The 26534-nt window shown below is 33.4% G+C and overlaps 1 protein-coding gene and 1 long non-coding RNA gene across 9 annotated transcripts; one reads left to right on the forward strand and one right to left on the reverse strand.

The window, feature by feature from the left end:
• The first annotated feature begins 1 nt into the window (after position 1).
• On the forward strand, positions 2-5564 carry LOC147762862 (uncharacterized). Its single transcript, XR_015333542.1, has 2 exons — positions 2-60; positions 4746-5564. It is a non-coding gene; the product is annotated as an uncharacterized LOC147762862 (long non-coding RNA).
• Positions 1267-25763, reverse strand: LOC106173522 (cilia- and flagella-associated protein 337). 8 transcript variants are annotated; one of them, XM_087009376.1, is made up of 26 exons: positions 25279-25763; positions 16799-16939; positions 16117-16134; positions 12963-13196; positions 12562-12621; positions 12184-12272; positions 11838-11930; positions 10866-11076; positions 10516-10585; positions 10042-10257; positions 9671-9713; positions 9338-9443; positions 8937-9088; positions 8437-8539; positions 7937-8043; positions 7360-7439; positions 7010-7064; positions 6335-6379; positions 5169-5280; positions 4722-4884; positions 4092-4243; positions 3598-3742; positions 3232-3360; positions 2747-2916; positions 2309-2427; positions 1267-2147 (listed from the first exon to the last, which is right to left on the reverse strand). In XM_087009376.1, exons 1-26 carry the CDS (start codon positions 25633-25635, stop codon positions 1985-1987), a joined length of 3333 nt encoding a protein of 1110 aa, XP_086865502.1. In that variant the 5' UTR covers positions 25636-25763; the 3' UTR covers positions 1267-1984. The 8 variants fall into 8 exon arrangements, with proteins under 8 accessions (XP_086865502.1, XP_086865505.1, XP_086865508.1 ...); XM_087009379.1 differs by lacking the exon at positions 25279-25763 and adding an exon at positions 18755-19540; XM_087009382.1 differs by lacking the exon at positions 25279-25763 and adding an exon at positions 17901-17957.
• Between the last annotated feature and the right edge of the window lie 771 nt (positions 25764-26534).

A 26534-nucleotide genomic window follows, 5' to 3' on the forward strand; every position in this document is an offset into this window, starting at 1 on the left:
ATACCGGAAGCCGCTTATATCTACATAAAAAATGAGTGAGATAGCTGTGGCCTGTGGCAGGTTAGTTAGGTGTTACATGTTGTAGGCAATATGATCATGAGATGCTCATTTACAAATAACGCTATTTATGACTGGACCTTGGTGCTAATATGCAGTCATTCTGGGGTTTTGCTCACGAAATAAATAATCAAACTAAAATTCTAAAATTTGTTAATTTTATCATTTTATGCTCATTAAAATTTATGAAATAAAAAAATTGCATATGTTCGTTACATTTGTAACTGTTGTATGCGAAATGTTAAAAACAGCAATTTTGTTACCATAGTGTTTAGTTTCAGTCCATTATGGTGTATTTTATGAGCTAAATTTACGTAATTCACGGTGATTCGTTTTTATTTTTTTAATTTTTATTTATTTTTTTTTTTCAAATTAAGGATTGCCCTGCTGTCAAATGTTAAATTTCTTCTTCCACACACCACGCCAATATCCAATGCATTTTTCCACTGAAAGGAAAAATGAAATCCTCAAAATAAGGGTACGACGTGTACGTTGTTTAATTAGTCAACTTATCAAATTTATCTGTCAAAAGGTACGCCTAGGGTCTTGATCCTCTGTAGGCATCAAAGATTGATCCGTAAACCTAGCTGCGCCACAGGCGTGGACATGTTGATGACTGCATTACTTGGTGTATTTACCTTGAAACTTAAATATTTCAAACACGCGTAAATAAAAAAAGAACATTTACGTGTAATTCAGCAGCTCGAACCTGACTTAATTGACACATCAAACAATTAATGACTAACCATATTTTATATGAAAAATTTCTTTTATTGTTGAAAATTGATTTTCACTTTCTTTGTCCAGGTGGTGAACAAAAGCTAATGAAGTACAAAAATGAAATAACCCAGCAATTATCACAATTGCTCTAAAAAATGTACCACAAATAATGTACAAAACATTTAACATACATATATAATAATGGCCAATATTAGAAAAAAATTAGTAGTGGCATTAGTTTTTAAGAGGAATCTTTGGCTTAACAAAGAAATCTGGACGGAACAGTTCTAATGTGTACATATATATGTGTGGGTGTATATCACAGAAAAAAATAATATATCACAAACATTTATACTTGAAGGACATGATTAATGTCAGCATAATAACATGATAAAATCTCAAATTTCATTTAATTTTCCCTTACTTTCATACCTAATTAAAATCTGTATATTATGCAGTGGCAGTGCATTAACAATAGCTATCAAGAACTGTTGCAAAACATCCTACACCAGGAACTTGTTTAGGGTAACATGAAACTGCAGTGCAATAAAGTTCTACTGATTTTTACTAGTAAATCCAAGTCTCCCATGAAGTGGTTTGATTTGTCAGTACAGGACTTTTTCCACATTGGTTAAGAACAGCATAAAGACAACCATTTTGTCGAATTATGTAACAAATAGATTTGTATGTTTTCCTGTAAAATTTGATTGCTTCCCAAATCCAATTGTGAACTGGTGACATTTTTTTTAAATTCCAAACAATCGTGTGACAAAGCTTAGAAAAACAGTAATAATGTGGTCCAATTTCATGTAAAAATTATTTTCATATTTGTTACTTATGCAATATTAAGCTGTATCTTATGCCAATGTATTGTTGAAAACAATCCTCATGTACATATATGGTCCAAGCAAGGAGAGAAGCAATGGCAAGCATGCGATGACAAATAATCAAAAGAAAGGTGCTTAACATGAAGTTGACTGGAGTTAACCTGTCCCTAAAACAGCTTGTTATTTTTTTTTTTTTTTTTTCAATTTAGTGACTCATCATGTTGGATTGAAAATATCCCTTGCAACTGGAACTGCTATTGCCTGTGTAACTGCTGGTATATTCAGTGCTACCAAGGACAGCTCTGGAATCGCCTGTATTCCACCTTCTATTCACCATTATTTCAATTATCCTAACCCTGGTTGGCTGTCTCTAAACATGCTCAATCATCGTAAAAATTGAAAGGGTCGTCATTGTGTCCTGATATCTCAGGGGGTTTAATGTCTGGAGTTTCCACCAGGGGGAATGTCTGTAGAAGTCTGTATTCACTGGGACCATCACGATCAATCTTCATCTGGCGCGCTTTCATACGCTCATGCCTGACTCTGAAAATATTGAATATTTAATTATGAAAAAAAAATACTAATAATAATAAATACAAATTCAATGCCGTTTTTTTTTTCAATAACCACACAGTGTTTATCATTTACACAAGGTCATTGTAACTGATATTAAAGTGTACCATATTTGCTATTTGAATACTTACCTTTTCCCTGTCCCCTTATTGAAGGGTTTCTGCTTGATCTGTTCTGCTATAGTGGCATCATCCACAAAATAAGAAGTCTGTTCACCATATACAGGGGCTGGCGGGATCTTCTCTTCTACCTGGAAAGGTCACAAGGAAATTTTTTGATTAACTGATTTTCAGATAAAACATGTAAAATAATAACCTACACTTATCAATAGTCTATTGTAAAGCCAAAACAATTATATTATCTATAAAAATTTCAAGAAACATGCTATTCAAGGAATTTGAACCATTTTCATTATTTCAATTCAATTCAAAAAAATGTTTTCGAAAAAAATGTCTTATATTGAAACATACCAAATTTAGAGTCTCAAACTTAAAGCCCCAGGCCCATAAATCTCTGTAGTCTATTACAATCAGAGACCCTCCTATGCCACCCATCCCTGAACTACTTGCCTTATCTTTTTTCTTATCACCATGTAGAACCTCCTCCAAGTTCAGTTTCCCTGCTATGACAGGGTGGGACGGCAAGCTCTTGGGGTCCACCAGGACATCATACGGCACCATGGGGTGTTGGAAGGTATTGGGGTTGAACACATCCCAGGGGTCTGGCTGGCCTAATGTACCTGGTGTGGGATAGGAGGAAATGATCAGCTTGGTGAACATAGTGTTGTCCATTTCCAAACAATATATTACTAGTTTTTAATTATCCAAAGAAAATGTCGGTGGAAATAATACTCAATGTAAATTTATATACTGCCATAATTGGATGATTTAAAGTTTTTGAATAGCTGGTCTTGTACACTATGGTGTGATTGTTTTCTTTATATTGGAGGGGGTAAATTTTTTATCCTTGTGAGAGAAGTTTTGAAATGAAACCCTCCCTTTAGCAAAAACCTGGAATTCACTAATCCTCCTATGTTAATATGCTGTTTCCTTACCAACGTAATGTCCCTCTATTGTCCAGAGTCTTACTGTACAGTCTAGAGAAGAGCTGATCATCATTTTGTGTTCTTCAATCACATCTATATTGGTTATACTCTCTACATGACCACGCCAGTAGGTTATCACTGGAAAAGAAAACAGTTAATCTTTTATACTTTGTTAAATGTCTATATTCTCCTTTTTAAAAATCTTGAAATAAAATATAACAAAACAAAACAAAATTAAATGAAACGAAATAAAATAAAAATGAAAATAAAATGAAATGGAGATAAAATGAAATGAAATGAAATAAAATAAATAATTATAAAATATTATAATGTTTTTCACAATTATAATGTTTTCCATATAATGGCCATACTTACACTCTGGTGAGTCAGTTGCCTTGCTCTTAGCACAGTAACCTTCTACATTCCAACAGTAGATAAACCCCACACTGTCAGCAGTGAACAGAATGGTGTCATTCTTGTACAACTCCATGGCTGTGACCATAGCACCTGTGTGTTTAGTCTAAATAACAGTATTAAAAAATTGGATAAAAATTCAAGCTTTCAAATGTAAAGGCTTGTTATTCATTGCATAAAAAACTTTTTGATTTGTACTTTCATACACTGTAGAAGTTTTTAATCCAAAAGACTCATCCCAGATAACTTCTTGTAGACTAAACTTTCTTTAAATTTTTTGTGTGAGCAATTCACCTAATAAGTATAATCTATGAACTTCAGGTTTGTCAATCTTTTTTCTTTTTTTTTAAATATCCTTAAACCACTAGTGTTAAAAGATTGTAATACATACACATTTTTTCCAAGCCATTTTGCTCAAATGTCAAGCTCATACTCCACCACAAATAATATCTTACCCCTGTAAACTGGGCATACAGAGAACCTCCGTGGAATACATTCCAGAAGTGGAGGTAACCCCTGGGTCCTCCTGCAATGAGAGATGCTGCATCCTTCTTGTATGCTCGGGATCTCAAAAACAACAGCTTGTTGATGCTTAAGTCGCCATCCACTGAAACATGGACAGTTTTGTTAATATGCAAATATAATTTTTTTTGGATTTTTTATGAGAGTAAAAACTGTCTCCCATTCCTAGTGCTGGCAGGCCCCCTTGTTAAAAAATTGATTATTGATTTATCATAACTGGAGTTCTTAAAATTATATTTCTACAAAATTTAAAACATCTTCTTCATAATGTACGTCTTCAGTTAAGTGGCATTTCACAGAGATAAACAGCAACTTATTGTTAAAAGTCGCATTTTCTGACAAGTCAGAATGAGCTACATGTAAGCAAAAAAACTGTAATCTTTGCTTTAATTCTGAACTTCTTTCATTCAAAATTAATCTGTGATAGTCTACTAAATAAACAACTGTTCTAAAACATTAGCCATTTCTTTCTCTTTACAAGACAATCATTTACTTAGACTACTGCTGACTTATCTTGAGTGGAAGTTGACTGATATTATCTGGTCTACAAACACAACACCTACATGACTGGTCCTTGTATCCCTTAGGTACTGGAGCAAACAGGTGGCAGAAGATGTGTCCAGACACCATGTTCCATACAATGACCTCTCCATCATAACTGGACGTGGCCAGAAGATTGGGTGGACAGAAAGCCACAGAAAGAATGTCCTCCTTGTGACCATTTTCCTGAAATCATTATTATATTTCAGTATATGTATGAGTATATGCTGAAAAAATGAATAGAAAAAATTGTATCACATCTGGAGGTATTAAAATGCAGGTTCAGAACTTTAGAAAGGGCAAGGGGATTGCACTGCATGCCCTCTTAAATTTGGAGGCTAAAGAGGGATTGCAGAACAGGATACTCCATCAAGTGTATTCTTCCTGAAGTTTGAAATAATAAATCTTTATCTACTCCTTATATTATTATTTAAAAAAAATTAATCCAGTCTGAGTGTCCATCTACTGACCAGGTCATCCTGCCAGGGAGGCTGCGGGTCAATGGTATGTCTGACATCATCATCGTCTTGGTCATCAGAGTAGATGTTGACCCTATGGTCCCAGCCCACAGATACCACATACCTGAAGTGAACAGCAGGTGTTATAGCAATTGATTTGAAATATAACTGCAACTTAAATGTTGAAGTTTTACAAGACTATTGTTACAGTAGGCATTTTGTGCTAGCAGTGAACATTTTTTACGTCTGTTTCATTAAGCTGAAAACTATTATCAATAATATCAAAACACAATAACTGTAAAACAAAATACCAGGATACACACAAGATGAAACTGGTTAATTGATTATTTACTTATTACATTCTACTTGACATGGTGCCTTTTCAATTAATAAAATATTTTCCAACAATGTACTTGATTAAGGAAAAATATTGATTGTATTAACTTAATATTTATGCACTTATCATTAAAGCATATCCAAAATGAATGTAAAGCCTTCCCTTTTAATATGAGCAACCAAACAAAAAAGCAAAAAAAAAAAAAAAGACTGCACAGAAACCCACACAAAAACACAAAAATGCCTTCAAATAGCAACTAAAAAGTTATCAAGAGCAATAATAATAACAAACATATTAATGGGACATTGCCATAAAAGATCACATGATAATTTCATTTGTATGTCAAAAAAAAAAAAAATCATTGTCATTAAGTCAAAATATTGTTCTATCTAACAAGCAATTGGCTGTAATTTCAAATCCCAAGCCTCATAAGGAAATATAGTCTTTGACACCGAGCTAAGAGATCTGCAAGCATGTCTATGTCTAATCATATGTATATCAAATTGAATAATACACTGTTTACAATTTAAGCATGTCATTGGTATTTACAAAGAAAAGTGTAGATTTTCTGCTCAATATGCACCAACTGCAAAACATAAGTCTTTAATAGCGCCCTAAATACCATTGCCTAATTTGCTGTCTAAACTCTCAAAAATGACTTTTTAAAATCTCTAAAAGCATCTTTAATATCGCCACCTAATTTTCTGTTCATACTTCTGAGAATGACTTTTACAAAATCTTTAAAAGCTCCCTGAATATCACTGCCTAATTTGCTGTATAAACTCAAGATATAAACTCAAGCTCTATGATGTTGTATGCAAGACAGCTTGCAAACATCTACCTCTGTGGTCTGATTTCAATTTCTGTGTTAACATCAAGTAACTTCCTGTATCACAGTAGTATTGAAAAAAATTATTATCAACTGAACAAATAAAAAGATGATAACACAAAATATTAACTAAAATTTAACTAAGAAGACTGGGGAAATCATTACCAAACAACTAAGCCATGTATGATGTTAACACCCATGTTTTTTAAAAAAATTAAATATTATAATTAAAAAAAATCTTTACCAAACAGAGAATTAACCATGGCCTTATTATTCTGAACATCAAATCTCTGCACAAATTCAAACAAGAAATGAATATAACGTCAATAAGAATCATGATGCATCAACTGCATTTGAACCCAAACAGCTATACCTTTTATATATTCCAGTCTTACTAATTAAAGAAGTTTTTAAAGAAATTAAACAAAAAATTTAATGGCAACTTTTAGCATGAGACACAGTAATCTCCCACTGAAGATTAGTATTAAAGGATAAATATGAGATAAGTCTATATACATTTAAAAGATCACAGGAAGAATTACAGAAAAGAAAGGTTACCAAGCTAGAAAAATAGTCAAATGTTAATGTTGCATATGAATATGTAGGTTAATTTGCCACTAACATTTACTATAAATATTTACATTATGGTATTCACTACAAAGCAATGTTCTCTGCTCCTTGACTTACCTATTCTTGTTCATTTCTATATATGCACAGGAACAAATCTCATCATTGCCAGACTCTGTAAAATGAGGAAGAAATATCATCAATTCCATAAATGATATTGATTTAACCAAACCATGATAATTTTATCTATTCAGATCTTAGTGACAGTTTTATTTATAGTTTCAACCATCAGAAAAGAATTAAAAGAGATGCAACTGATGAAATCGAGGCAAGATGGATGGAAAGAGTTTATAATAAAAGCAATTAAAAAATTTAGCAAAATTCACCCTCACAAAAGTGCCTTCACTAGAAAATGAGACATTCAAATAATTATTATAACAATAAATATATATTAATAATAATACTACTACCTTTCATTAAAACCCTGAGACAATGTCCATTGTTGTAGTTCCATATTTTAAGACAGCCATCTCTGGCACCAGTGATACACCTACAATCAAATAAATTAAATTTCAGGACCAAAATTTTGCTTTTGATCATTTAACCAAGAAACACAGCTACCAAACAATGCTATCTTCCAAGTATTATATGATTTAATTATTTTTTCACAAGACAGAATTAGTACACATTCCAGGTTTTTATGTATATAATTAGTTTGCAGTTGTATCCCAACATTATTTTGTTCTAGATCAGATTGTATTATACTAAAGTAAATATATTACAATTTGCACAAAAAAAGCCCTTCCAACTGCCATGGTCTAAGAACTTAGAAGCCCAAATAAAAGAAGTGGTAAGTAATTGAACAAATTTATGGACCTTTTACTGGCATTTGCCATTTGACTGGTGCTAATACCATAAACAAGTATAATATATAATAATTTGACTGGTGCTAATACCATAAACAAGTATAATATATATATATATTATACTTGTTTATGGTATTAGCACCAGTCAAATGGCAAATACCAGTAAAGTGACCTATATTACCTTCTGCCTGTGTTATCAAAGCACAAGCATGTGATGGCAGCATCCCCATGAGCATTACTGAAGTCAAAGATTGGGTTGCCACTTTCAAAATCCCATAGCTTCACTGTCTGCAAAATACACAAACATAACTACTTAAAACAAACTCTTGACTATCTGTATTCAAATTAATTTCATACTCTTAACATACAATACACGGATGAATTTTTTATTTCCTTTGTAAACATAAACATTTGTACATAAGTGACAAACATTCATTAGTAAATAAATCAGTATAGAGTGTATATTTTATAATATCAACTAAAGAAAAGCAACTAATTATACTTCAATTCACATACAAGCATCGGCAAAAATTGGAATACAGGCAAAGGAAATTCATGTATCAGACTGACTGAATATGTGTGCACACCCATACATGCATATGCATATATGCTGACATACAAATGCATGTACCATATGCACGCAAGCACATAATGTATAAAAGAAAATACTACTATACTTACCGAGGCAGCTGAGCATGTGATGATTTGTTTGAACTGAGGGTTGTATCTGGCTGTATGGACTGGGTCTCTGTGAGTCAGGACTATTTCTGCTTGTAAGATTGGCCTGAAAATATATAACAACAGTCTCAGTATCCTTAACTTGTTTCACATGAACTCATTTTCAGAAGCGGGTTTTCTATAATGACCACACTAAGTCATCTGAGTGTACTTTTCTAAACGTTGAGTGATAATAAAATATGAAACATATAGAAATTTTAATCATCTAATAATAATTTGTCAAATAATTGCTTTGAATTCATACATTTCCTGTACATTCTCAGCAATCAATAAACTTTGTTTTTAATAACAAGCAATAGCAATTTACACTACAGTAATGATGAAAATCCAGGTGGACAACCAAAGCTAATATGAGCATATATACTAACATATATCATACTTAGTAAACTTATATATCGAACCACGGCCTTCGCCATGTCTCCCACCTAGCAGAGATAACTTACCTGGACTTGATGGCCAGTAGAGATATTTGGTCAGTGGCCACAACTAGACATTTGTTAGGGGCAGAGTAATAACAGGACTGCAAGTCACCCCGAATTTTGTGACTCTTTGGACGTACTGTTACCAGACAGTTCTGGTCTTGTATATCCCAGACCTAAGTGGAGATAAACAGGGTGATTAGCAATAAGCCGATCAGTCATAAAGGTGTAGAGATTCTCAATATCATATAACAGATTAATTACAGTATCATTATGACGCCGGTATACTACTTCAAAGAAAAGAAAATGTTAGTCAAAAATAACAAAATTTTTAATTAACTGTAAATGAATAAGTATTTTAAAAATAAAAAGGAATATATTTATTCAGTTCATCTACTCAGGTGTAATTTTTAAATTCATCTCACCTTCACACATTTGTCTGTGGATATACTGAAGATCCTGTCATCTTCCTCAGAAACAAACAAGTAGAAAATGGGAGCATTATGACCTCGTAGCATCCCTGTTGGTTTTCTGAATAAAAAAAATGACCTCAAAATAAACCATTCAGTGAACTTACTGTCAATAATATTTAACTGCAAAGAGTTATTTTACTTAGTAGCCAAGTGGGTCCAATTAAAGCTAGAATTTGACTAAAACAATTTTTCTCTATATCCATAAAGATCTCCTTAACAATCAAATTTAGTATTTAAAATAATCAATGAAATGAAGCCGATTTAAGACAAAAGCAGACGACTTACGCTGGCACATAAGGGTTCCACATTCTTACTATCCTGTCCATACCTGAAGTGATATAAGAAACCATTTATAATTACTAGCTCTCAATTTTTTATCATTATTTAGTTTAATTTTTCAATTTCTCCAACTCAATCAAAACATAACAAATAAAATGTTTCAAGTATTTAGTCATTAATGAATTAATATGATCTGCTGGCGATACAATTTACAACATAAAGTAATTTTAGTTTAAAGTCAGTCTGAAATCAACTTCTACCACAAGTGTCAGATGTGACCTGTGCCAGCTTCTCCATTTTCAAATCTCCATATCTGTATACAGAAAATGAAAACAAAGAAATTTTCACACACTAGATATGAACCTCAGGGTACTCACCTCCTGTCACCAGTGTGTTCTTATCCTTAGAGAAAGCAAAAGTCTTCACTCCTTTATACACCCTGAAGACATGTTGGTCTGAAGGGAGGCGTTCTTTAGGAACAGCATAAGCCGTGTTCGTCTTGTTTTTACCCTTGGAGGAGTTATCCACCAGTGTGTTTGAGTCCTTGGTGTCCTTCAACTGCTGGTCAACATTGGTGCTACCTGATGTACAACCTGGTAATGGACAAGGCAGAGTGACCAAATAGTTTATACGTTAAAACATGTCCTGATGATAAAATATGAATAAAATGCTGTTCCACAATACTCCACATACCGCAAGTAACAAAAAGTTTTCTTTCAAAAAATAATTTTCCTGCAGCTAGCTGTAAACCTTTAAAAATCTTTTCGTATTTTTAAAAAATGACATCAAGTTATCCCAATTTACCCTTTCACCAAAAAAAAAAAAAGCATAATTTATAAATAATATCTTACCTATGACTAGTGCTGACTGGGAATGATTAGAACAAGAAATCACCTGTCCAATTTCATCATAGTACTTCACCTGTAAATATAAAAATATCAAAATATATACCAAATATAGCAGAAAGATTGGGGAAGACCAACTGAGAGCTTGGATTCTTAGACTGAAAACCCTGAATTGAAATCAGCATAGATGATCAAACTACTCCTGTCTCTCCCTTCCTCCCTCTCCTCATTCTACCCAACTGCTGCCTCTTAACCTACAACAGTTTAAGCCTCTTCTCTCTTTTTTAAAATATTTGCTACCAGAACAAGCCAGAAGAAAGAAGAAAAAACATAAAATAGTACAGTTATTCACTGACCTCCTGAACCCAGTCTCCATGCACCTTCCACCTGATGAACTTGGTCATTCCTCCCCCAGCCACAGCCTCTATTCCCACTGTGGCTATCCCCTCCACCTTGGGCATCTTCTTCCACAGCCTCAGGCACTCCCCAGTGTTCTCTATGGACAGGATGTTGATACAGCCAATACTGTCCCCATACAGAATCAGACACTCATCAGGACCTGTGCCACTGCAATGAAGGAATGAACAGTTAAATATACAAACATCAAATATGTTATTATCAGAAGATTAATGCAACTGGGAACATCTGCACTCTCCACTTATGGGTATTTTTCCCAACATTTTATGAATGATGAATTAAAATTATTAATGTCAAACTGTTGATTTTATGTGTGAAAATACCAATTTTCAATAGCAAGGGGACATTTATTACAAATGCCCTGCATGTGTTTCAAATATCCTATGCAGAAATGTGTGGGTCCAGTGTTTAACTTGCAGAAAATCAAGGCTTGTAAAGATAAGGGGAATGGAATGAATTTAGGCATAATTGCATGTCTACAAACCAGTTAGGTTAACTGAGGTCAGAATCAGCAATAAAGCAATAAAGTAAAATTACCCAGATTGGTTTTTATATCTGGAGAGAAAAAGTCTGATAACCAAATGTAAACATAAATGGTGCCTTAACAGCCAAGTTGGCTCAACCCTACTCTGCAAAATCCAGACAATCAGATATAGATAAGCACACCACTGATTTCTCTTTCTCTCTCATTCACTGATGTTCTCTCTCTCTCAAATGGAAACCCCAAGTCCCAAAATTAGTACAATAGATAGGAGAACAGAGAGTTGCATTTTTATCACAAAATAATCAGGCAGTATGTATACTTCATGATGTAAGAATGGGATAACTGATATTATAACAAATAATTTCACAAACAATTAATTGACAATAATTACAATTTAAATTATAATCAATAAATTACCCTCACTCACCAGTAATCAATCTTGAGAGGCACAGTCTCCAGTCCACTGATCTGGCAGTAGGGTTCAAAAGATGACAGCTCATAAAACTGGATCTCACGGTCCCTAGGGAAACAACAAATAATAAAACAATAAGTTGCTAAAATTGAAGAATTTATTGGTTCAGTTTTCAATGACTCTGACAAGTTTTATTATAATAATTTGCACATTTCATTTATTTACTAGTAACCCCATAGTTTACAGTGAAATTGATGAAAAACATTCCTTGGTAGTCAAGAGTATACAGCATGCACTGACAGATAAGTATATTTTTAAAGTGCAGGCGTGTGTGCGTGTGTGTTGAATGGGATAGTCTTACCCTGTAACAACAATGATTTTGTTGAACTGTGGCATCAGGACCATGTCTGTGATCCACTTCTGCTTGGGTTTCATGGCAGGGTCATTGGGCTGTTCAACAGAGTAAAAGGTAAGGCTTAAGTTTTGCTAGTTGTCAATACCATGACAGAACACCATCAAAATAATATATTCAAAAACAACTTGATTTATTTTCCATAAGCAGCTATGTTACTAAAAGTTTTACAAAAGGCATTAAGAAATTAATAATTTTTTAAAATTTTCTCCATATTGATGCACATTTTGAATTAGCCACCAGTTCTCTTTAAAAGAAAATATCATGGATTTATTCGATGTTTTATATCACACAGCTACAGAAACAGACAAAATGTTCCCATCTTACCACAATGGACCTGACTCTCTTCAAATCAAGATTGCCATTCCAGAAAGACACAGTGCCATCCTGGAAATATAAAACATACAGAATCAATTGGTATTCTATAATGATTAAATTTCAATCAAAGTTTCAAACAAGCTCTCAATTGAAAAGCTATCATAAATTAAAGTTTCTTCCATCAAAAATAAATATCTCCTACATGTTTTCATTATTTTCAAATTTCAAAAAGATTTTTTACAGTGGAATTCATCATTCATTTTTCTAATTTTCAACAGAAAAATTCTGCTTTTCATGATGCAATAATTTTCACAGATTATTTTTCAATAAGGCTCATTAAAATCTCTTTGAAAAAACTGTAAAAATAAAATAAAACAAACAAACATCAAATTCTGCCATACTACACCTACCTGGCTACAAGCAAGAATGGTCCCGTCTGACGCGTCAGTTATCTTTAGCACAGTGTCCCTGTGAGGCGTTGTTTCTATCCTGGCAGGCAGCTGGAAGGACACATCTTTAAGTCGCCTGTATGAATCTTCCTTCTCAGCATACTCCAGCTGCATGTATGTACAGAACTCATCCCAAGTGATGAGCCCATCAGAAGAGTAGTCAATTTTGTAAAATAAGGCATCAATTTGTTGTTCCTGTGAAAAAATGAGATTATATGAACAGAAAGCACTGGAGTACTGGTTGGTGTGTGTTGTCATTTTGTAAAATACAGTTTCCACATTTAATACTCTTTAACTAAGTACTATATTTACTTCAACTGAGAAAAATTTTGGAGAGACAAAATGCCAACAAAAATACATTAAATGTAGGAGGTTGTATGTATAACTATTAATCATAAAATCCAAGACTTCACTGCAAATATCAAAGGAGCTAACAAGCCAGAGCATTCAACAGTAGAAGTATTCTTTTTATCTTTATGCAAAATAAACATCTTTGCAAAAGTGAAAAGATTTCATAAGTCAAAAAGATCAAACAGAAGTTCAATAATTCTGATCACCAGTTACAGTGGTTCCCAAAATTAACATGCAAAAATTATTATAATGATAATTGCATGCATTTTGCCCTATACATATGTCTGGTGAAAAGGTGCCTTTAAAATTTAATACAGTAAAATGGACAGAATAAAAAAAATAAGTGCCTCATAAGCTTATGTGGTAAACTGGATATAACCATAAATAAATTTTACCCATATAACAATCTGCTAACACCAGTGCTAGACATATCTCAATTTGCCTCCCAACACCTCCAGTTAAAATGTCCATTAGTAAATGTAATTATTTTCTCTTATAACTACTTTTGGTTATATCTGGGGAGTGTATATTGAGGGGTGCACATGGGGAAGGGATGGTTAGGGTAGGTTTCCTAATTTGGGAGAGTGAAGACTTAAGATAAAACATTGGAAAATTAACTGTGAGTTAATGGTTTTAAACTTTTAGACTTTGGGTCTTAAACTATTTTTACAATAGTTTGAAATAGTTTGAAATGTTTCTGAAACTTTGCATTTAATTTTCTTTTTTATTTGACTCTTATCTTTAATATTAATCTGCTGTAATCTGCAACACACTACGGGAATCAAATTATCCAAAGCTTATAAAAACCAGCAAATCTTAATGCATGATATATACATAATGCCAGGAGCAAATTCCAAATATGCTGCCACACGCTTCCATGGATTATAAAATTGCATGCATTATATTACATCTATAACAATGTGGTGAAAGCAAACTGCTAACAAAACTGGGCCTGGGTCAGGAGTCATATTGCTGCAACCTACTGTTTCATGGTGTTATATTGGAGGCAAGGGACTACAGGGTGGAAGGTAAGGGGAGACAGCATGCAGTGCATGGACCCATTCAAACTGGAATAATCCTTAACCTTGGAACTAAGGTCTGATTTTACAGACAGATGTGATTAGAGATATGCTAACTTATGTGAAATGAATATGTAATACAGTATGTGTTAAATCTAATTCCAAATGAGATTAATATACCTTAAAAGAATTAAATTAATACACTATGGTAGTTACCCATAAATTTTGAACATCTTACATGCAGTGTTTTATTTACCTCTGCGTCATGCGTAAAAAACGCATGAATCCTAAAATTGACGCAAAAAAATATGATCTAGTGCGTCATTTGACCCTAATGTATGACAGCCACAACCAATTACTTTCAAAAGTGTTGTAATATTGCCGATTAAAAACCTACATGTACTAGTACATGTAGGTTTTTAATCCTACATGTACTAGTAGGCCTATTTCCGATCGTTGTTGTGTTGCAAAAAAGTATGTCAACTTGCCACCGATAGTACACTACTAGTACAATGCTGCTATAGGCACAATACGGGTTTTTAAATTCAATTTAAATATTTTATTGTGTTTTAAGATCCAAATGTAATTGGTTTGACATAAAAAACAGTTTAGTCCGCAAACTGGTGACAGAGATTACTCTAAATGGTTAAAATATGTTACACTACGTGTATAAAATCACAGGTGAAATGTCTAGTATTGTGTTTTTATGTTTAATAGTCAAAACATAATTTTTCCAGATTGGAATATAATTTGTTATTGCCGTAGTAATTATCTATTGAAATTCCTTGTCTTCATTTATCTACTTTTTTTGTGTTTGACAATCTTATTCCCTCCTATATAAATTGTTTTCCATTTATGTCCATATAATTTTTAAAAAATATTTTTTTACATACTAGTCAACACAAAGTTTATCCATATCAATTTTAATTTATCGTTTATCTTGGTGATTTTTTGTTCATATATCTACCTTTAGGTTTAATCATGTTAATAATCCTTTGTTTTAACGGTTTTTGTAAGAAAAAAAAAATCAAAATGCATACTTTTGTCCATATCATTTTGAAGTTGTATGACTATTAGTGTGTTTGTTGTCATATGTTGAATACACTTATACAAAAGCTGTTTTTTTTTCTTTTTTTTTTGTATTCTTCAGTTCCTGTAGATAGAATTCTATACTTTAAGTCTGGAATACAACAATTACAAATAAACAACCTCAATTCATGTACAATCTATTTACATAATATATGGTTGTATGCATCATTAATAGTTAAAATTACCCATTCCAAAAAGGCGGGAAAATTTTGACTCCTGAAAATAAAAAATGACTCGTAATCTGCAGTGTCAGCGAGTCATCTGACTCTCTAGTTCCAAATTGTAAATAAAACACTGTACATGGTCAAAACATTTAATCATTTAATTTTTTGCTCTTCCAAAACCAAAATATCCTGAATTTATGATGCTGCTCAGAATTTTTCACAATATTTTTTTGGGTATCATAAACATATTCTGGTTTTGAAAAACAAACTTGTCTGATTTTGTTCAATGAGAAAATATCGTAGGTTGGATATATCTAGGTACAGTAGTAAGACCATATTTTCATAATAGCAGTTCAGAAGCATGCAATGGGCATGTATCATTTAAACAGAAAAAGTCAAAAGATGAAATCATGGCAATAAGCTAAAACATCTATAAAATATCATCCTCATGCATTTAAATGTATAATAATGCAGTGTGTACAAAACTCATACCAGTACTGTTTCCTTTGTCTGAAATGGAGATTCAACACAAATATGGTTTTAATGAAAATTAGTATGCATTGTTAGTGTCATCAAGCAAAAAGAACATGAATTTTTACAACATTTAATATCCTACTGCAATCTTTTTTGCCCAGAACAATGTTCAAAAGAAGCATTTTAAAATAGAACATCTTGTCTATTTGGATGAGACATTATCATTCATGATAAATATTTTGGACAAGGCAATTTTTTTTAATAATAGAGAAATTACATTATTCTTAAACTTTACCCAACATTGCCATTTATGGTAAGAATGCTGCCAGATACTAATTTTGAACATTGTGGTAGGCCCTTTAATAAAACTAAAAACCAACTGAGCAGAGCTATAGAAATGAAAGAGTTCTTAAAATTATATAATCTAAGCAACTGTGAGGACATCAGAATGAATTACACAAAATCAAAACAAATTTTTTAATTCACTACTATTGCTAGATTAATTCAAAGAAAAATCAACGCTGTTATTTTACAACATCAGCCACAGAACGTGAATTTTCTAACTCAAATCACAAAAATTGTGGGTTATAAACTGTTATTAAAAACAACAAAAACCAAACAAAAATAAACACTCTGTAGTCTACGAGTACTAATATTAATCATTCCATTATAATGTACAACAATACAATAGATATCATACCTTGGTCCCTTCAAGTTTGAGCTTACTCTTCAGTAGAACTTTAAACTCGTCTAGATCTAACTCTCCTGATCCATCCTCATCAGCTTCCTCAAACGCCTGCTTCAACAGGTTCAGTGTGTCAATGTTGATCTTTTCTTCAATCTGCAAACAGAAAAGTTATATTTTACATATAATCATAACTATTTTCCCATGAAAACTCTCCTCAATGAACTTTGTTTAATCTTATATCAGATCCTGCAATCAAATGACACACCTTCAACTAAAACCTTTTACCTTCATGATTTTCCTGACATTTTGTGCAAATGATCAAAATTACACCTGGAATATGCAATAGCATCATATTCTTTGATGTCTGGCTGGTTTGGGTGCAATTTACAGACAAAATTTGATATTTTCAATCACCTTAAACGTTTCTAGGCTCAACGTTTCTAGGCACAATGTATGTTATTTTGCCACCTGTATGAAGTCTATTATAAAAACTAGTGAATATACAAAGCAAACAAACAAATGCCTTTGTCCTTACAACAAAATAATACCTACTCGTTTCATCTGTGAAACTTTTTGAGGCCACAAAATACTTATAAAAAACTTCATACATTTCCTTTCACCTTAGGCCAACTCTGAAATTACTTTCTTATCACAAAATCACACATCATAAATGTATTGTAAATGTGCCTAGCCCCTGCTGATTAGAAATAAAACTGGAAAAAGTGTTCAATATCAATGGTGTAGCTTAGACTTTAAAAGTCACGTAGAGGCATGATCCTAGATTGACGAAACACCACTGGGGTGAAACCTTGTTACTGAAACATATCTTTCCACTATATCTTATTTACCGACTGCTGGGTTAAATAATATATATATTACAAAACACCTCTGATGTATCACTGAAAGGCCTTCCTCTTGGATGAGGAACTGGTTTTTTCACTTCTTCTCCTCCGCCAGTTAGAAATGTCAAGTCTGGTAGTGTTCTAAGGAAATATTTTGCCATATCTTGTAGTTGCAAAGTCAACTCTTTGAACTGGTTCTGTAAGAGCACTTTCCTGAGCACAAACTATGAGATTACTTGCAGGTAAAGTACCAAATGAATTTTACATCATACCTTATCGCGGTCACTTGACCATAGTGTTAACTGAAGGTGTATATGTATGCAAGCTCATGCCACATCTCATCTCAAATTCAGGAAGTCTAATAAATCACTCTAACAACAGCCTTTTTTTTTTTCTTAATGATCTGTTTTACCACATGAGCAACCAATGGCAAACAAGTTGCAAATTACTAGCCATCTTGTAGAAGAGGTTTAATTTCATTCTCTGTTACCGTCTCTAATTTTCAATGAATACAAATTGGAAAATTAGAATTTCATTTTAATTGCTTCCTTAATCAAATTAACAGTCAGAATCCCATCTTAGATAAACTTTATCATTTAAGTTCTAAAACTATATACACAAGACTCAAAATAAAGAACATTTCCTTAAACTGTTATCATGGTTTACATGTATCTTGCAAAAATAAAAGAAGATAAAAAGCAATAAAGAAATTTAAAAAAAACATAAAAGTCTGCATTCTGCTAATATTTTACCATATTATATACTATCTACTTATACCATTTCCCTCAACTAAAAGGGTTCCTAGGCATCAAAAATTTGTTTGTGTATCAAAGTCTCTCCCTCATCACCCTAATCACATTAAAATTCCACACTTTCTCAAACAGGTGGCTTAACATTGACAGGTACTTGCCTGATTGCAAAATCCTGACTGACTTATCTCTTGAGATACAAAAGAGAACTTATTGCACTTGCTATAGAGGAGGAAAAGGCCAAAAATTCAAAACTTTAGGTAAAATGATGCTATTTCTTTAGCCAAAATTAATGGCATATGGTGTCAAATTGCCATACAATTGCGTTTCAACTCCCAATTTTATAAATCTTTTTTTTTTTTTTGAAGAATGTATACCTTCTTTTTCAAAGCATCTTCTGCTAAAGCTTTCTCAAACTTTTCATTTTCATCTTTCTCTCTCCTGGCTTCTTCATCCTCTTCAATTCCATTCTCACCAGTATACAATGCGTTTGGTATCTGTGTATAAAAAGCTTTGCTGTCCGTTTTGGGAGCTTTGTCAACGGTTGAAGAAGATGACACAGAACTTGTTGGTGACAAGGACCTGTCGCCATCCTCAGAGTACTGATCGTCTGACATTTTGCGATTTTCTTAAAATGACACTGCACAAGAAAACCTGTGAAATGTAACAATGGCAGTTTTCATTTGACACAAAATGAGACCATCTCAGCATTGAAAATCAATCTCCTTTTGATTCATTCCAACAACCAAGCACCATGGAGTCAGATGTCCTGTATACCTTTGATGTGAAATAAGCACCAAGTTTATACACCCTGTGTCCACAACGTCAACAAAATCTCACCGGGTTGGGAGTTCTCAAAACAAGTCTTAATCTATGTGTTAGAAACTGAAGCCAGGTAACTCATCAACGGCTTATGTAAAATAAAATGTCTCGTCCCTACTTCGCAATACATTCATGCTACCCATGAAGTACGCTCTCTGTCCTAGACGAGGGTCCCAATAAAGTAATAAACCATAAAAATCCCATGAAAATCCTTCTATTTACTGCACTGGTCATAGCATTGCCTTCTTCTCTAGTAACTAGTCTCAAACCTGGCTACGACATCACCTAAATTGTTATTCATTCAAATAAGCAGTTGACCAAATCACAATGAAAGAATTCAACAGTTGCTAAACACAACTTAGGAACCAGTCAAAGAAACTATAACACTGAATCATAATGGGACCACCAGTTGGCTTACACAGCAAATAAAAGTGACCAGCCCCCGGAAATAATGCCTATTGTGACCATTGCAGTATGTTTTTAATCTTAAGTAAATTGCATTTGCATTGCTTCTGGAGCACTATTTACGAAATACACTGCATAAGTTCAAGTTACAAGTGAAAGTAAAGAGTCAATATTTACGCAATGCTTTATTCTTTATATGATATAACCAAATCACTATTATTTGTTTAAATTGCTTTATAATCTTATTTCGCTAAAAAAACTATAGCTTTTTATTCTGCAAGAGGGCAGCAGCAACCACTTATCCAACAAGACAGACTTTCCACGTTTGAGCAGGGATATTACGCATCTGGATGATGTGGTTGAGACAGAGATTTGTAAGCACAGCTACAGCAATACCATACCATTTCAAATTGAAATAAATTTCATTTCAAATATTCCAAAAATGTATTCTTTTGAAGTGCCTACTTGATTATTTATAAATGAACAATTTAAATATCATGATTTTTATTGACACATTTTCTTGAATTTAGAAAGTGAAATACTAAAATATTAATACCTTAATTAATTTTTTTAATGTTTCCATAAACAGAGCAGAGTTTTGAGGTTAAAGGTGAAATTGAAGAACTCATGTCCATTCAATGCCCTTTCCAAATGCTCACTAACTATAAACATTTTCCTCAACTATTAATTTTTCAATGTTATTTTTCCAATAAATATAACTCACATATGGGGCAATATCCATGTCAAAAATTTTACTTCAATTTTTTTAAAACTTTTTCTTTAATTTTCCATTTTATAAGAATCAATGTCCATTGTAATGCCTAACAAATACCAGTGAATTGCCCATATCATAATGCCCTTGAGGAAACGGCTACTAACACAATGATGGTAAATTTGATATCAGAATAATTTAAACTTATTAAAACAAAATTATAAGAAATTGGTCTACTGAGGACCAAGCATGCTCTTAAAAAACAAGTTTTCCAAATATTTATTTAACTAATTAAAATCTAACTTCTGAAATCACATATTGCCCAAAAGTACATACTGATGTATATATATACACTCACTGACTGCAACCAAAAGCACAACCACCAAAAATTTTAAAACACCCCACTTACCCATCCCTTCCACTTTGCAAACCTGACTATATCTTCCCCTTCTGCCTTCTCATACATAGTCTTAAAGGAGATGTTCTGATCAAAACCCCAGGGTCCTTTTAATATGCAACCATCGTCATCTCCAGGTTTAGCTTCCTTGAAGCAGGCTGCATCACCAAGTTCTTTATCTTTATAAGGATTTTCCATGATTTCTGTTGTTTATGCCAAACACTTCGGATGTCAGTCTCTCAAATATATGTGTTCAATATAGACAATGGCTGCTGTTATCTGACTAAACAAGAGATTGCATGTCTTCAGTTCTACAGATAATTGTTTTCTACTCACAGCAAGACACTAGAAGCAGCAGCAAAACTTGTTTTCAAATATGTATATCCTGTCATATGTTTTTAAGTAATTTCAGTGGTAAAAGACAGTAAACCTTGCTAAAATCTTCAAAGATTTCACCTACTAGTAATAGAAAGACAGTGTGCCATTCTAGTCTGTCACTGTGTCTGTCTACGAACTAATCATACATTACATATATATATATATGAAACTACTAGTAATTTCCTACCATCATCAATTCTTAATGACAGGTTACCTGACTGCTGTCTATTGGAAGGCATGAGAAGCACTAATTCATTAGCAAGTGGGTTCTACAAGTCAGAACCTTCATGATTTATATATGAAGTGGTAATGATGACAAGACAAGATCAACACCATCTGTGTTTTTCTGTTTCCTATTGATTTTGAACTGCAAAATATCAACATTCCCTCATTTCATCTTCTAATTTTTCAATGTTATTTCACATGGTATTTCAAGATGTATTTATCATAATCACTGTGTCACAGGAGTAAATTTTCAGGAATGGTTTTTAAAAGTCCTGTCTTATATACTGACCACACAAAATATGTTAATTTTCCATTCCTTAACAGAAAGAGATGCACCCATTCAAAAAAAAAAAAGGTTTAGTCACTTTTGTTGCAAGATTACCACTGTATGCAAAATGTTATTTGCATTTCAAAATACAACATATATGGCATTTCAAAACAACTTGTTGTCTCCCTTAAGAATAATTTTTGTATTTAAACATCTAATTTTTTTACGCCACATCACAATCTATAGACCAAAATCCATAGTCAATGTATTGAATCTTTTCAACACAAAAGGGTGAAAAGTATTCTTGATGGTGTCTTTACATTATTGGCTTGCTGAGAGGCACAACTCCTAAAAAGTGAGCTTTTTTGTGTGGTAAAGAACAAAATATAAACATTCTACATGCAGTCAACTGATAAAAAATACAACAGCTGTAATAACATGGCACAACAAAATTAAATATTTGCCAAGTATTTCAGCTATTATTCAACGACCTCATACACAACAGAATTATATTGTCATTCAATTCTTTCACAACAGGTAACAATCAACTTATGTTTTTATATTATCATATAATTTTCCTTTTTAAATATGATCATTTAATCTATCGAGTATGGACTGCACATTATCAAAAGCAAGGTGAAGGAGTAAATATTTCAGTGTCTCAGACCCCATTCTCATCAGTCTACATGGATTGACCCAATCTGCAGGAACTTGTTGAGTGCAATCAGCTTAACTGAATGACAAACGTCTTTTTTTTTTCAATGCACTTGTGTCATCACCAGCTTTTCTGTATTCTACTTAACACAAGGGGGAGGTGTAATAATCTGTAAGACCCCATTTCCAGAGATTAGATCGATCTACTTTAGATCGACCTAACTCCCTGGGGGTTCACGCTAAATAGCTGTCAGCCGAGCGGACACGAAAGTTAATTACCCCCTTACAGCTTGTAGTAGGCAGGACAGACATTTAAGCTGGATTATCTGACAGTAATCTAGTGAGACTCCCCGCGGGGATAGATCGATCTAAAAGCTCTGGGAATACAGCCTTAAACTGTTTGCAGTTAGCAATAGTCCCAGTAGAGTTGGGCCGATCCTTGTAGATTATTGGAATGAGGCCTAAAATAAGACAGTGGGTTCACAAACTTTGCTCATAAACTGCCCCTAAACAGACCCCAGTCTATTTCCATAGAATTTGTTCATGCACAGCAATGAAGAGTTTGAACCCAAATTCTTCTTTTTGAATAATGCCAAATGTTTATTTTTCCAATTCAAACAACTTCATAACTTTCTCACCTGAAGCATATGATGAGCATTCATACACATATTATATTTTGTATTTACCCTTGATAATCACTTTTGAAATGTTCTCATTTTTAACAGGTGTATCTTACATAAGATCTGGAAGTTTATTTTGATAACCTGTGTTAACACTAATTTCAATTTAAAGCAAGCATGGGGATGGATTTGTAAAGAAAGTATAATACAACTGTACATTAATACTTACAGACAGACATATATCGCTTCACATCTCAGGCAATGACAGTTTATTTGCCTAATAAGACTTAATATATTTATCAGCAATATTTTCCTGACTCATTAGTTTTAATAATAAGGGGTGAAACAGAATCATTAAGGCCTTCTGCATACAAATTGTACTCACTGTTGGTCATGGTAAAACTGGCCATCCATGTAAAACTTACGAAATCAACATACACTGTGTTTCAGAGCAGCATGTTTGTCTCCCCTAATAATAGCATCTCTAAGGTAACAAACAGATACTGCTCATTAAGTGAACAATTACGCACACCACTTATTGTTTAGTCATGAGAACATTTTCCATCAAGCTATTCAAGAACACCATTCATCTTCATAAATAGATATTTTACAAGTGGACAAGATGCCTACTCAAAATCTTATTGGTGCCATTGAATCTAGATTGCTTTCATAAAATTGGGCTAATGCTAATAAATGTTAGGGCAATAGATATTCAACTCATATTATATATTACTTTACATTGCTGCTTTGCTCTGCACTTACAAGAAGTGCTGGCTGTCTGCCTATGCCCTGATTTGAATGTATTGGAAAAAGCAAAGTTTATCTTTTCAATTAAGTCATTTAACAACCTTAGCCTGTCATCAACTAATCCTTCTGATTGATTTAGTACTTAAATGTTGACTTTTAATCAGAATCTTTCTAAGCAATCAATATTCTGAAATACTTTTGCAAATACATTCAAACTTGTTCTTTAAAATCCAATAGTCAGAAGCTATAATGGGAGATTTATTCATGCTTGTACCTGTATGGCCTACTTTTTGAATATAAAGTAACTGGTAAATGTTAACTAAAACAATGTAGACAATGTAAAAAATCGTATTATCAATCTTACACTTTAATTTTCTTTTCATTTAAGCCAGGGTGAACTTTTTCAACAAATCTCTAATGAATTATTTGATTTAATTGAATTTATACCCTATTTTATGTAATTTAAATATTTTTGTTATTTGGGTACTGCTAGATGTAGAGAAATTGTAGTGTGCCCTCTGCCTTTTTTCCTTGAATTTTTGTATTTTTGCTTAATTATTTTATCAACTCACCTTATTTCTTTTTTTCTGTTATTAAAAGTTGAATTTGAAACAAAGTTCACAAAATATTAAATGTAGAATATTTTGACTCATTCCAAGAATCACTCATTCCAAGAATCAACCTGTCCAAAATCATTCTTTCCAGAGTATTTAGAGTATTTGATATTACAGGTCATGAAACCTATTTTTAAAAAGATATCTGCATATTGCCAAGACAACATAGAATATTTTAACAGAGAAAAACATGTAGTTGGGGGAAAAAAAGCTAATTTTTTCATCCTCCAAAGTACACTGCATATATATATTCACTACATTCAGTCTGGGAGGTTGGGGTCATGTTGATACTCTCCCATACCGTTACTCCCCCACACCGTTACTCCCCCGCACCGATACTCCCCTGCACCAGTAAATTTTTGAGTATTATGCGCATTGATACGACCCCACACTGATAGATCCCCCCATTGATACATCTTCAGTAAAATTGCCGATGTAGGCACACCGTTACTCCCTCACACCGATGCTCCCTCACATCATTCCTCTCTCACATCGCTTCTGCGGGGGAGTATCGATGCAGGGAAGTATTGGTGCAGGGATATACTGGTGTGGAGGAGTATCAGTGCGGGGACATACAGGGATGTAACCGGGAGGTTAACACTGGCCCTATACCAAATGCCAGCAAAAATATATGAAATTTTCTGAAATTTATTCAGTCGATGCCCAATAATTACTGGATTTTTTTTTTTTTTGGGTCCAAAACCCACAGAGACTTCTTGGCACAGCTAAACTTAAAATGGCACAGGGGCATATTGATGCAGGCACAATATGATTATTTTCCTTGGTAAGTAATGATGTAGGACATATAAAGATGAGCCCCTTAAAATAAAACTGATTTCTCACAATCAGGATACCTCATTTGAGAAACGGATTAGCAGCAGTCATTCATTGTGCCTTAATGAGTTACAGTGTTACAGAAGGGCGAATTCATATGTGAATGGGGGGGGGGGCACTTGTTTCCTTACTATGTACATACAATTACAATATATAGAGCCTACCCCAATACAACAACTTTGCAGTAGCTTTGCATGATGAATTTTTAATATCTTTATTAAATACCTTGCTTTTCAGCATTTGTCCAGCGGCTTGGCCAACGAAGCCATGTGGAATGTCAGCTGTTTCTGTGTCTCCAACCCCATCGATCTGGGCCAGTGTCAGACGTCTCATATTTCTCGCATTTTCTATCTCTTGCAGTTCAGGATCCAGCTTCTTTGCCAATGTATATTTGGGACCCCCTGTTCGGGTTGCTGGCCTCGGCCCCAAAATATCATCAAGGGGTCCCGCTGGAGCAGCAGTCGCTGGACGACCATCATCGTACAAGCCTCTGTTGAAAGCTTTGTGGGTTTGTAGATTTGCAGCGGCCGAACTTGGGCGGATTTTTTTCTTAGTTGGAATCGGTATCGTGTCCGTCGGCATTTTGATCGGTACAAATAATTAAATCTGAATGAAAAGTAAGTAAAATATCTTTAAAACGAGCACTGAAGCAGTAACATGCGTTTGCTTTGCCAGTTCTCCATCTTTGACAGCCTTATCACAGCTACAAATGTAAACTTTGCTTCCGCAACGGATTGATGTTTACATGTCGGATTAACCACAGCATATTCGAAGTCTTTAAATGTTTGACAATCTAAGACATTAAAAAGGATGGCAGAGGCATATTTATCTAATATGTTGATCTGGAGACTAAAAATGCTATAGAAGAAAGAACGGATTAGTTTTAGAGCAGTTACCAGGAGACGACGTATTTATGCGCAGTACAGTGCAACCGACACAACCCCAGAACACCTGCTCGTCTCACCTGTAGCAATGGGCTTGAGTTTTCAGAGGAGGGCATCTAGTCTGGGTAGTCAGTCAATCGTTAGTTGATGATGAAGTTTGTCCTTTTTAAAATGATTTTACTCAGTATTGATTATTCGTTGCACGTTAAATATATCATATGAGTTTACTTGTGGTTCTCATATAACTTTAGGCTCTGAAACCTGTTGAACTGCTGAAGCAAACAATAAGCCTTTTCTGCGGTTGTCAAGAAACTAAAATGTATTTTATAATAAAATCTTATCCATAAAATTGCTGTTTATCGACGGCCAGAGTTCAAGTTAACTTAGATTTGCAGAAACCATATGGACTTTTGATATGGGCTCTAGAAATTATTTACTTCTAAGTGTTTTTGTTATTGCTACTTTGTTCAGTTATTTTTTTTTTCTACGATCAAGATACTTATATAAGAGTCATTTTTAATATATAATACACCATTTTCAAACTTAAAAAAAAAGTTTCCTTGATAATGACATTTTATTTTTGGTCTTTACTGTCAC

Source organism: Lingula anatina, chromosome 3 (assembly GCF_051362555.1).
Source record: "Lingula anatina isolate TDL-2025a chromosome 3, LinAna3.0, whole genome shotgun sequence".
NCBI classification, from domain to species: domain Eukaryota; kingdom Metazoa; phylum Brachiopoda; class Lingulata; order Lingulida; family Lingulidae; genus Lingula; species Lingula anatina.

Excerpts from the sequence above, each read along its gene's own strand:
- LOC106173522 (XM_087009376.1), bottom strand. The coding sequence starts at position 25,635 with ATGCCGACGGACACGATACCGATTCCAACTAAGAAAAAAATCCGCCCA. Across the intron at positions 9,089-9,337 it reads CCACAGACAAATGTGTGAAG|GTCTGGGATATACAAGACCA; the intron begins GTGAGATGAATT and ends ATCTCCACTTAG. Across the intron at positions 2,148-2,308 it reads AATAAGGGGACAGGGAAAAG|AGTCAGGCATGAGCGTATGA; the intron begins GTAAGTATTCAA and ends CAATATTTTCAG.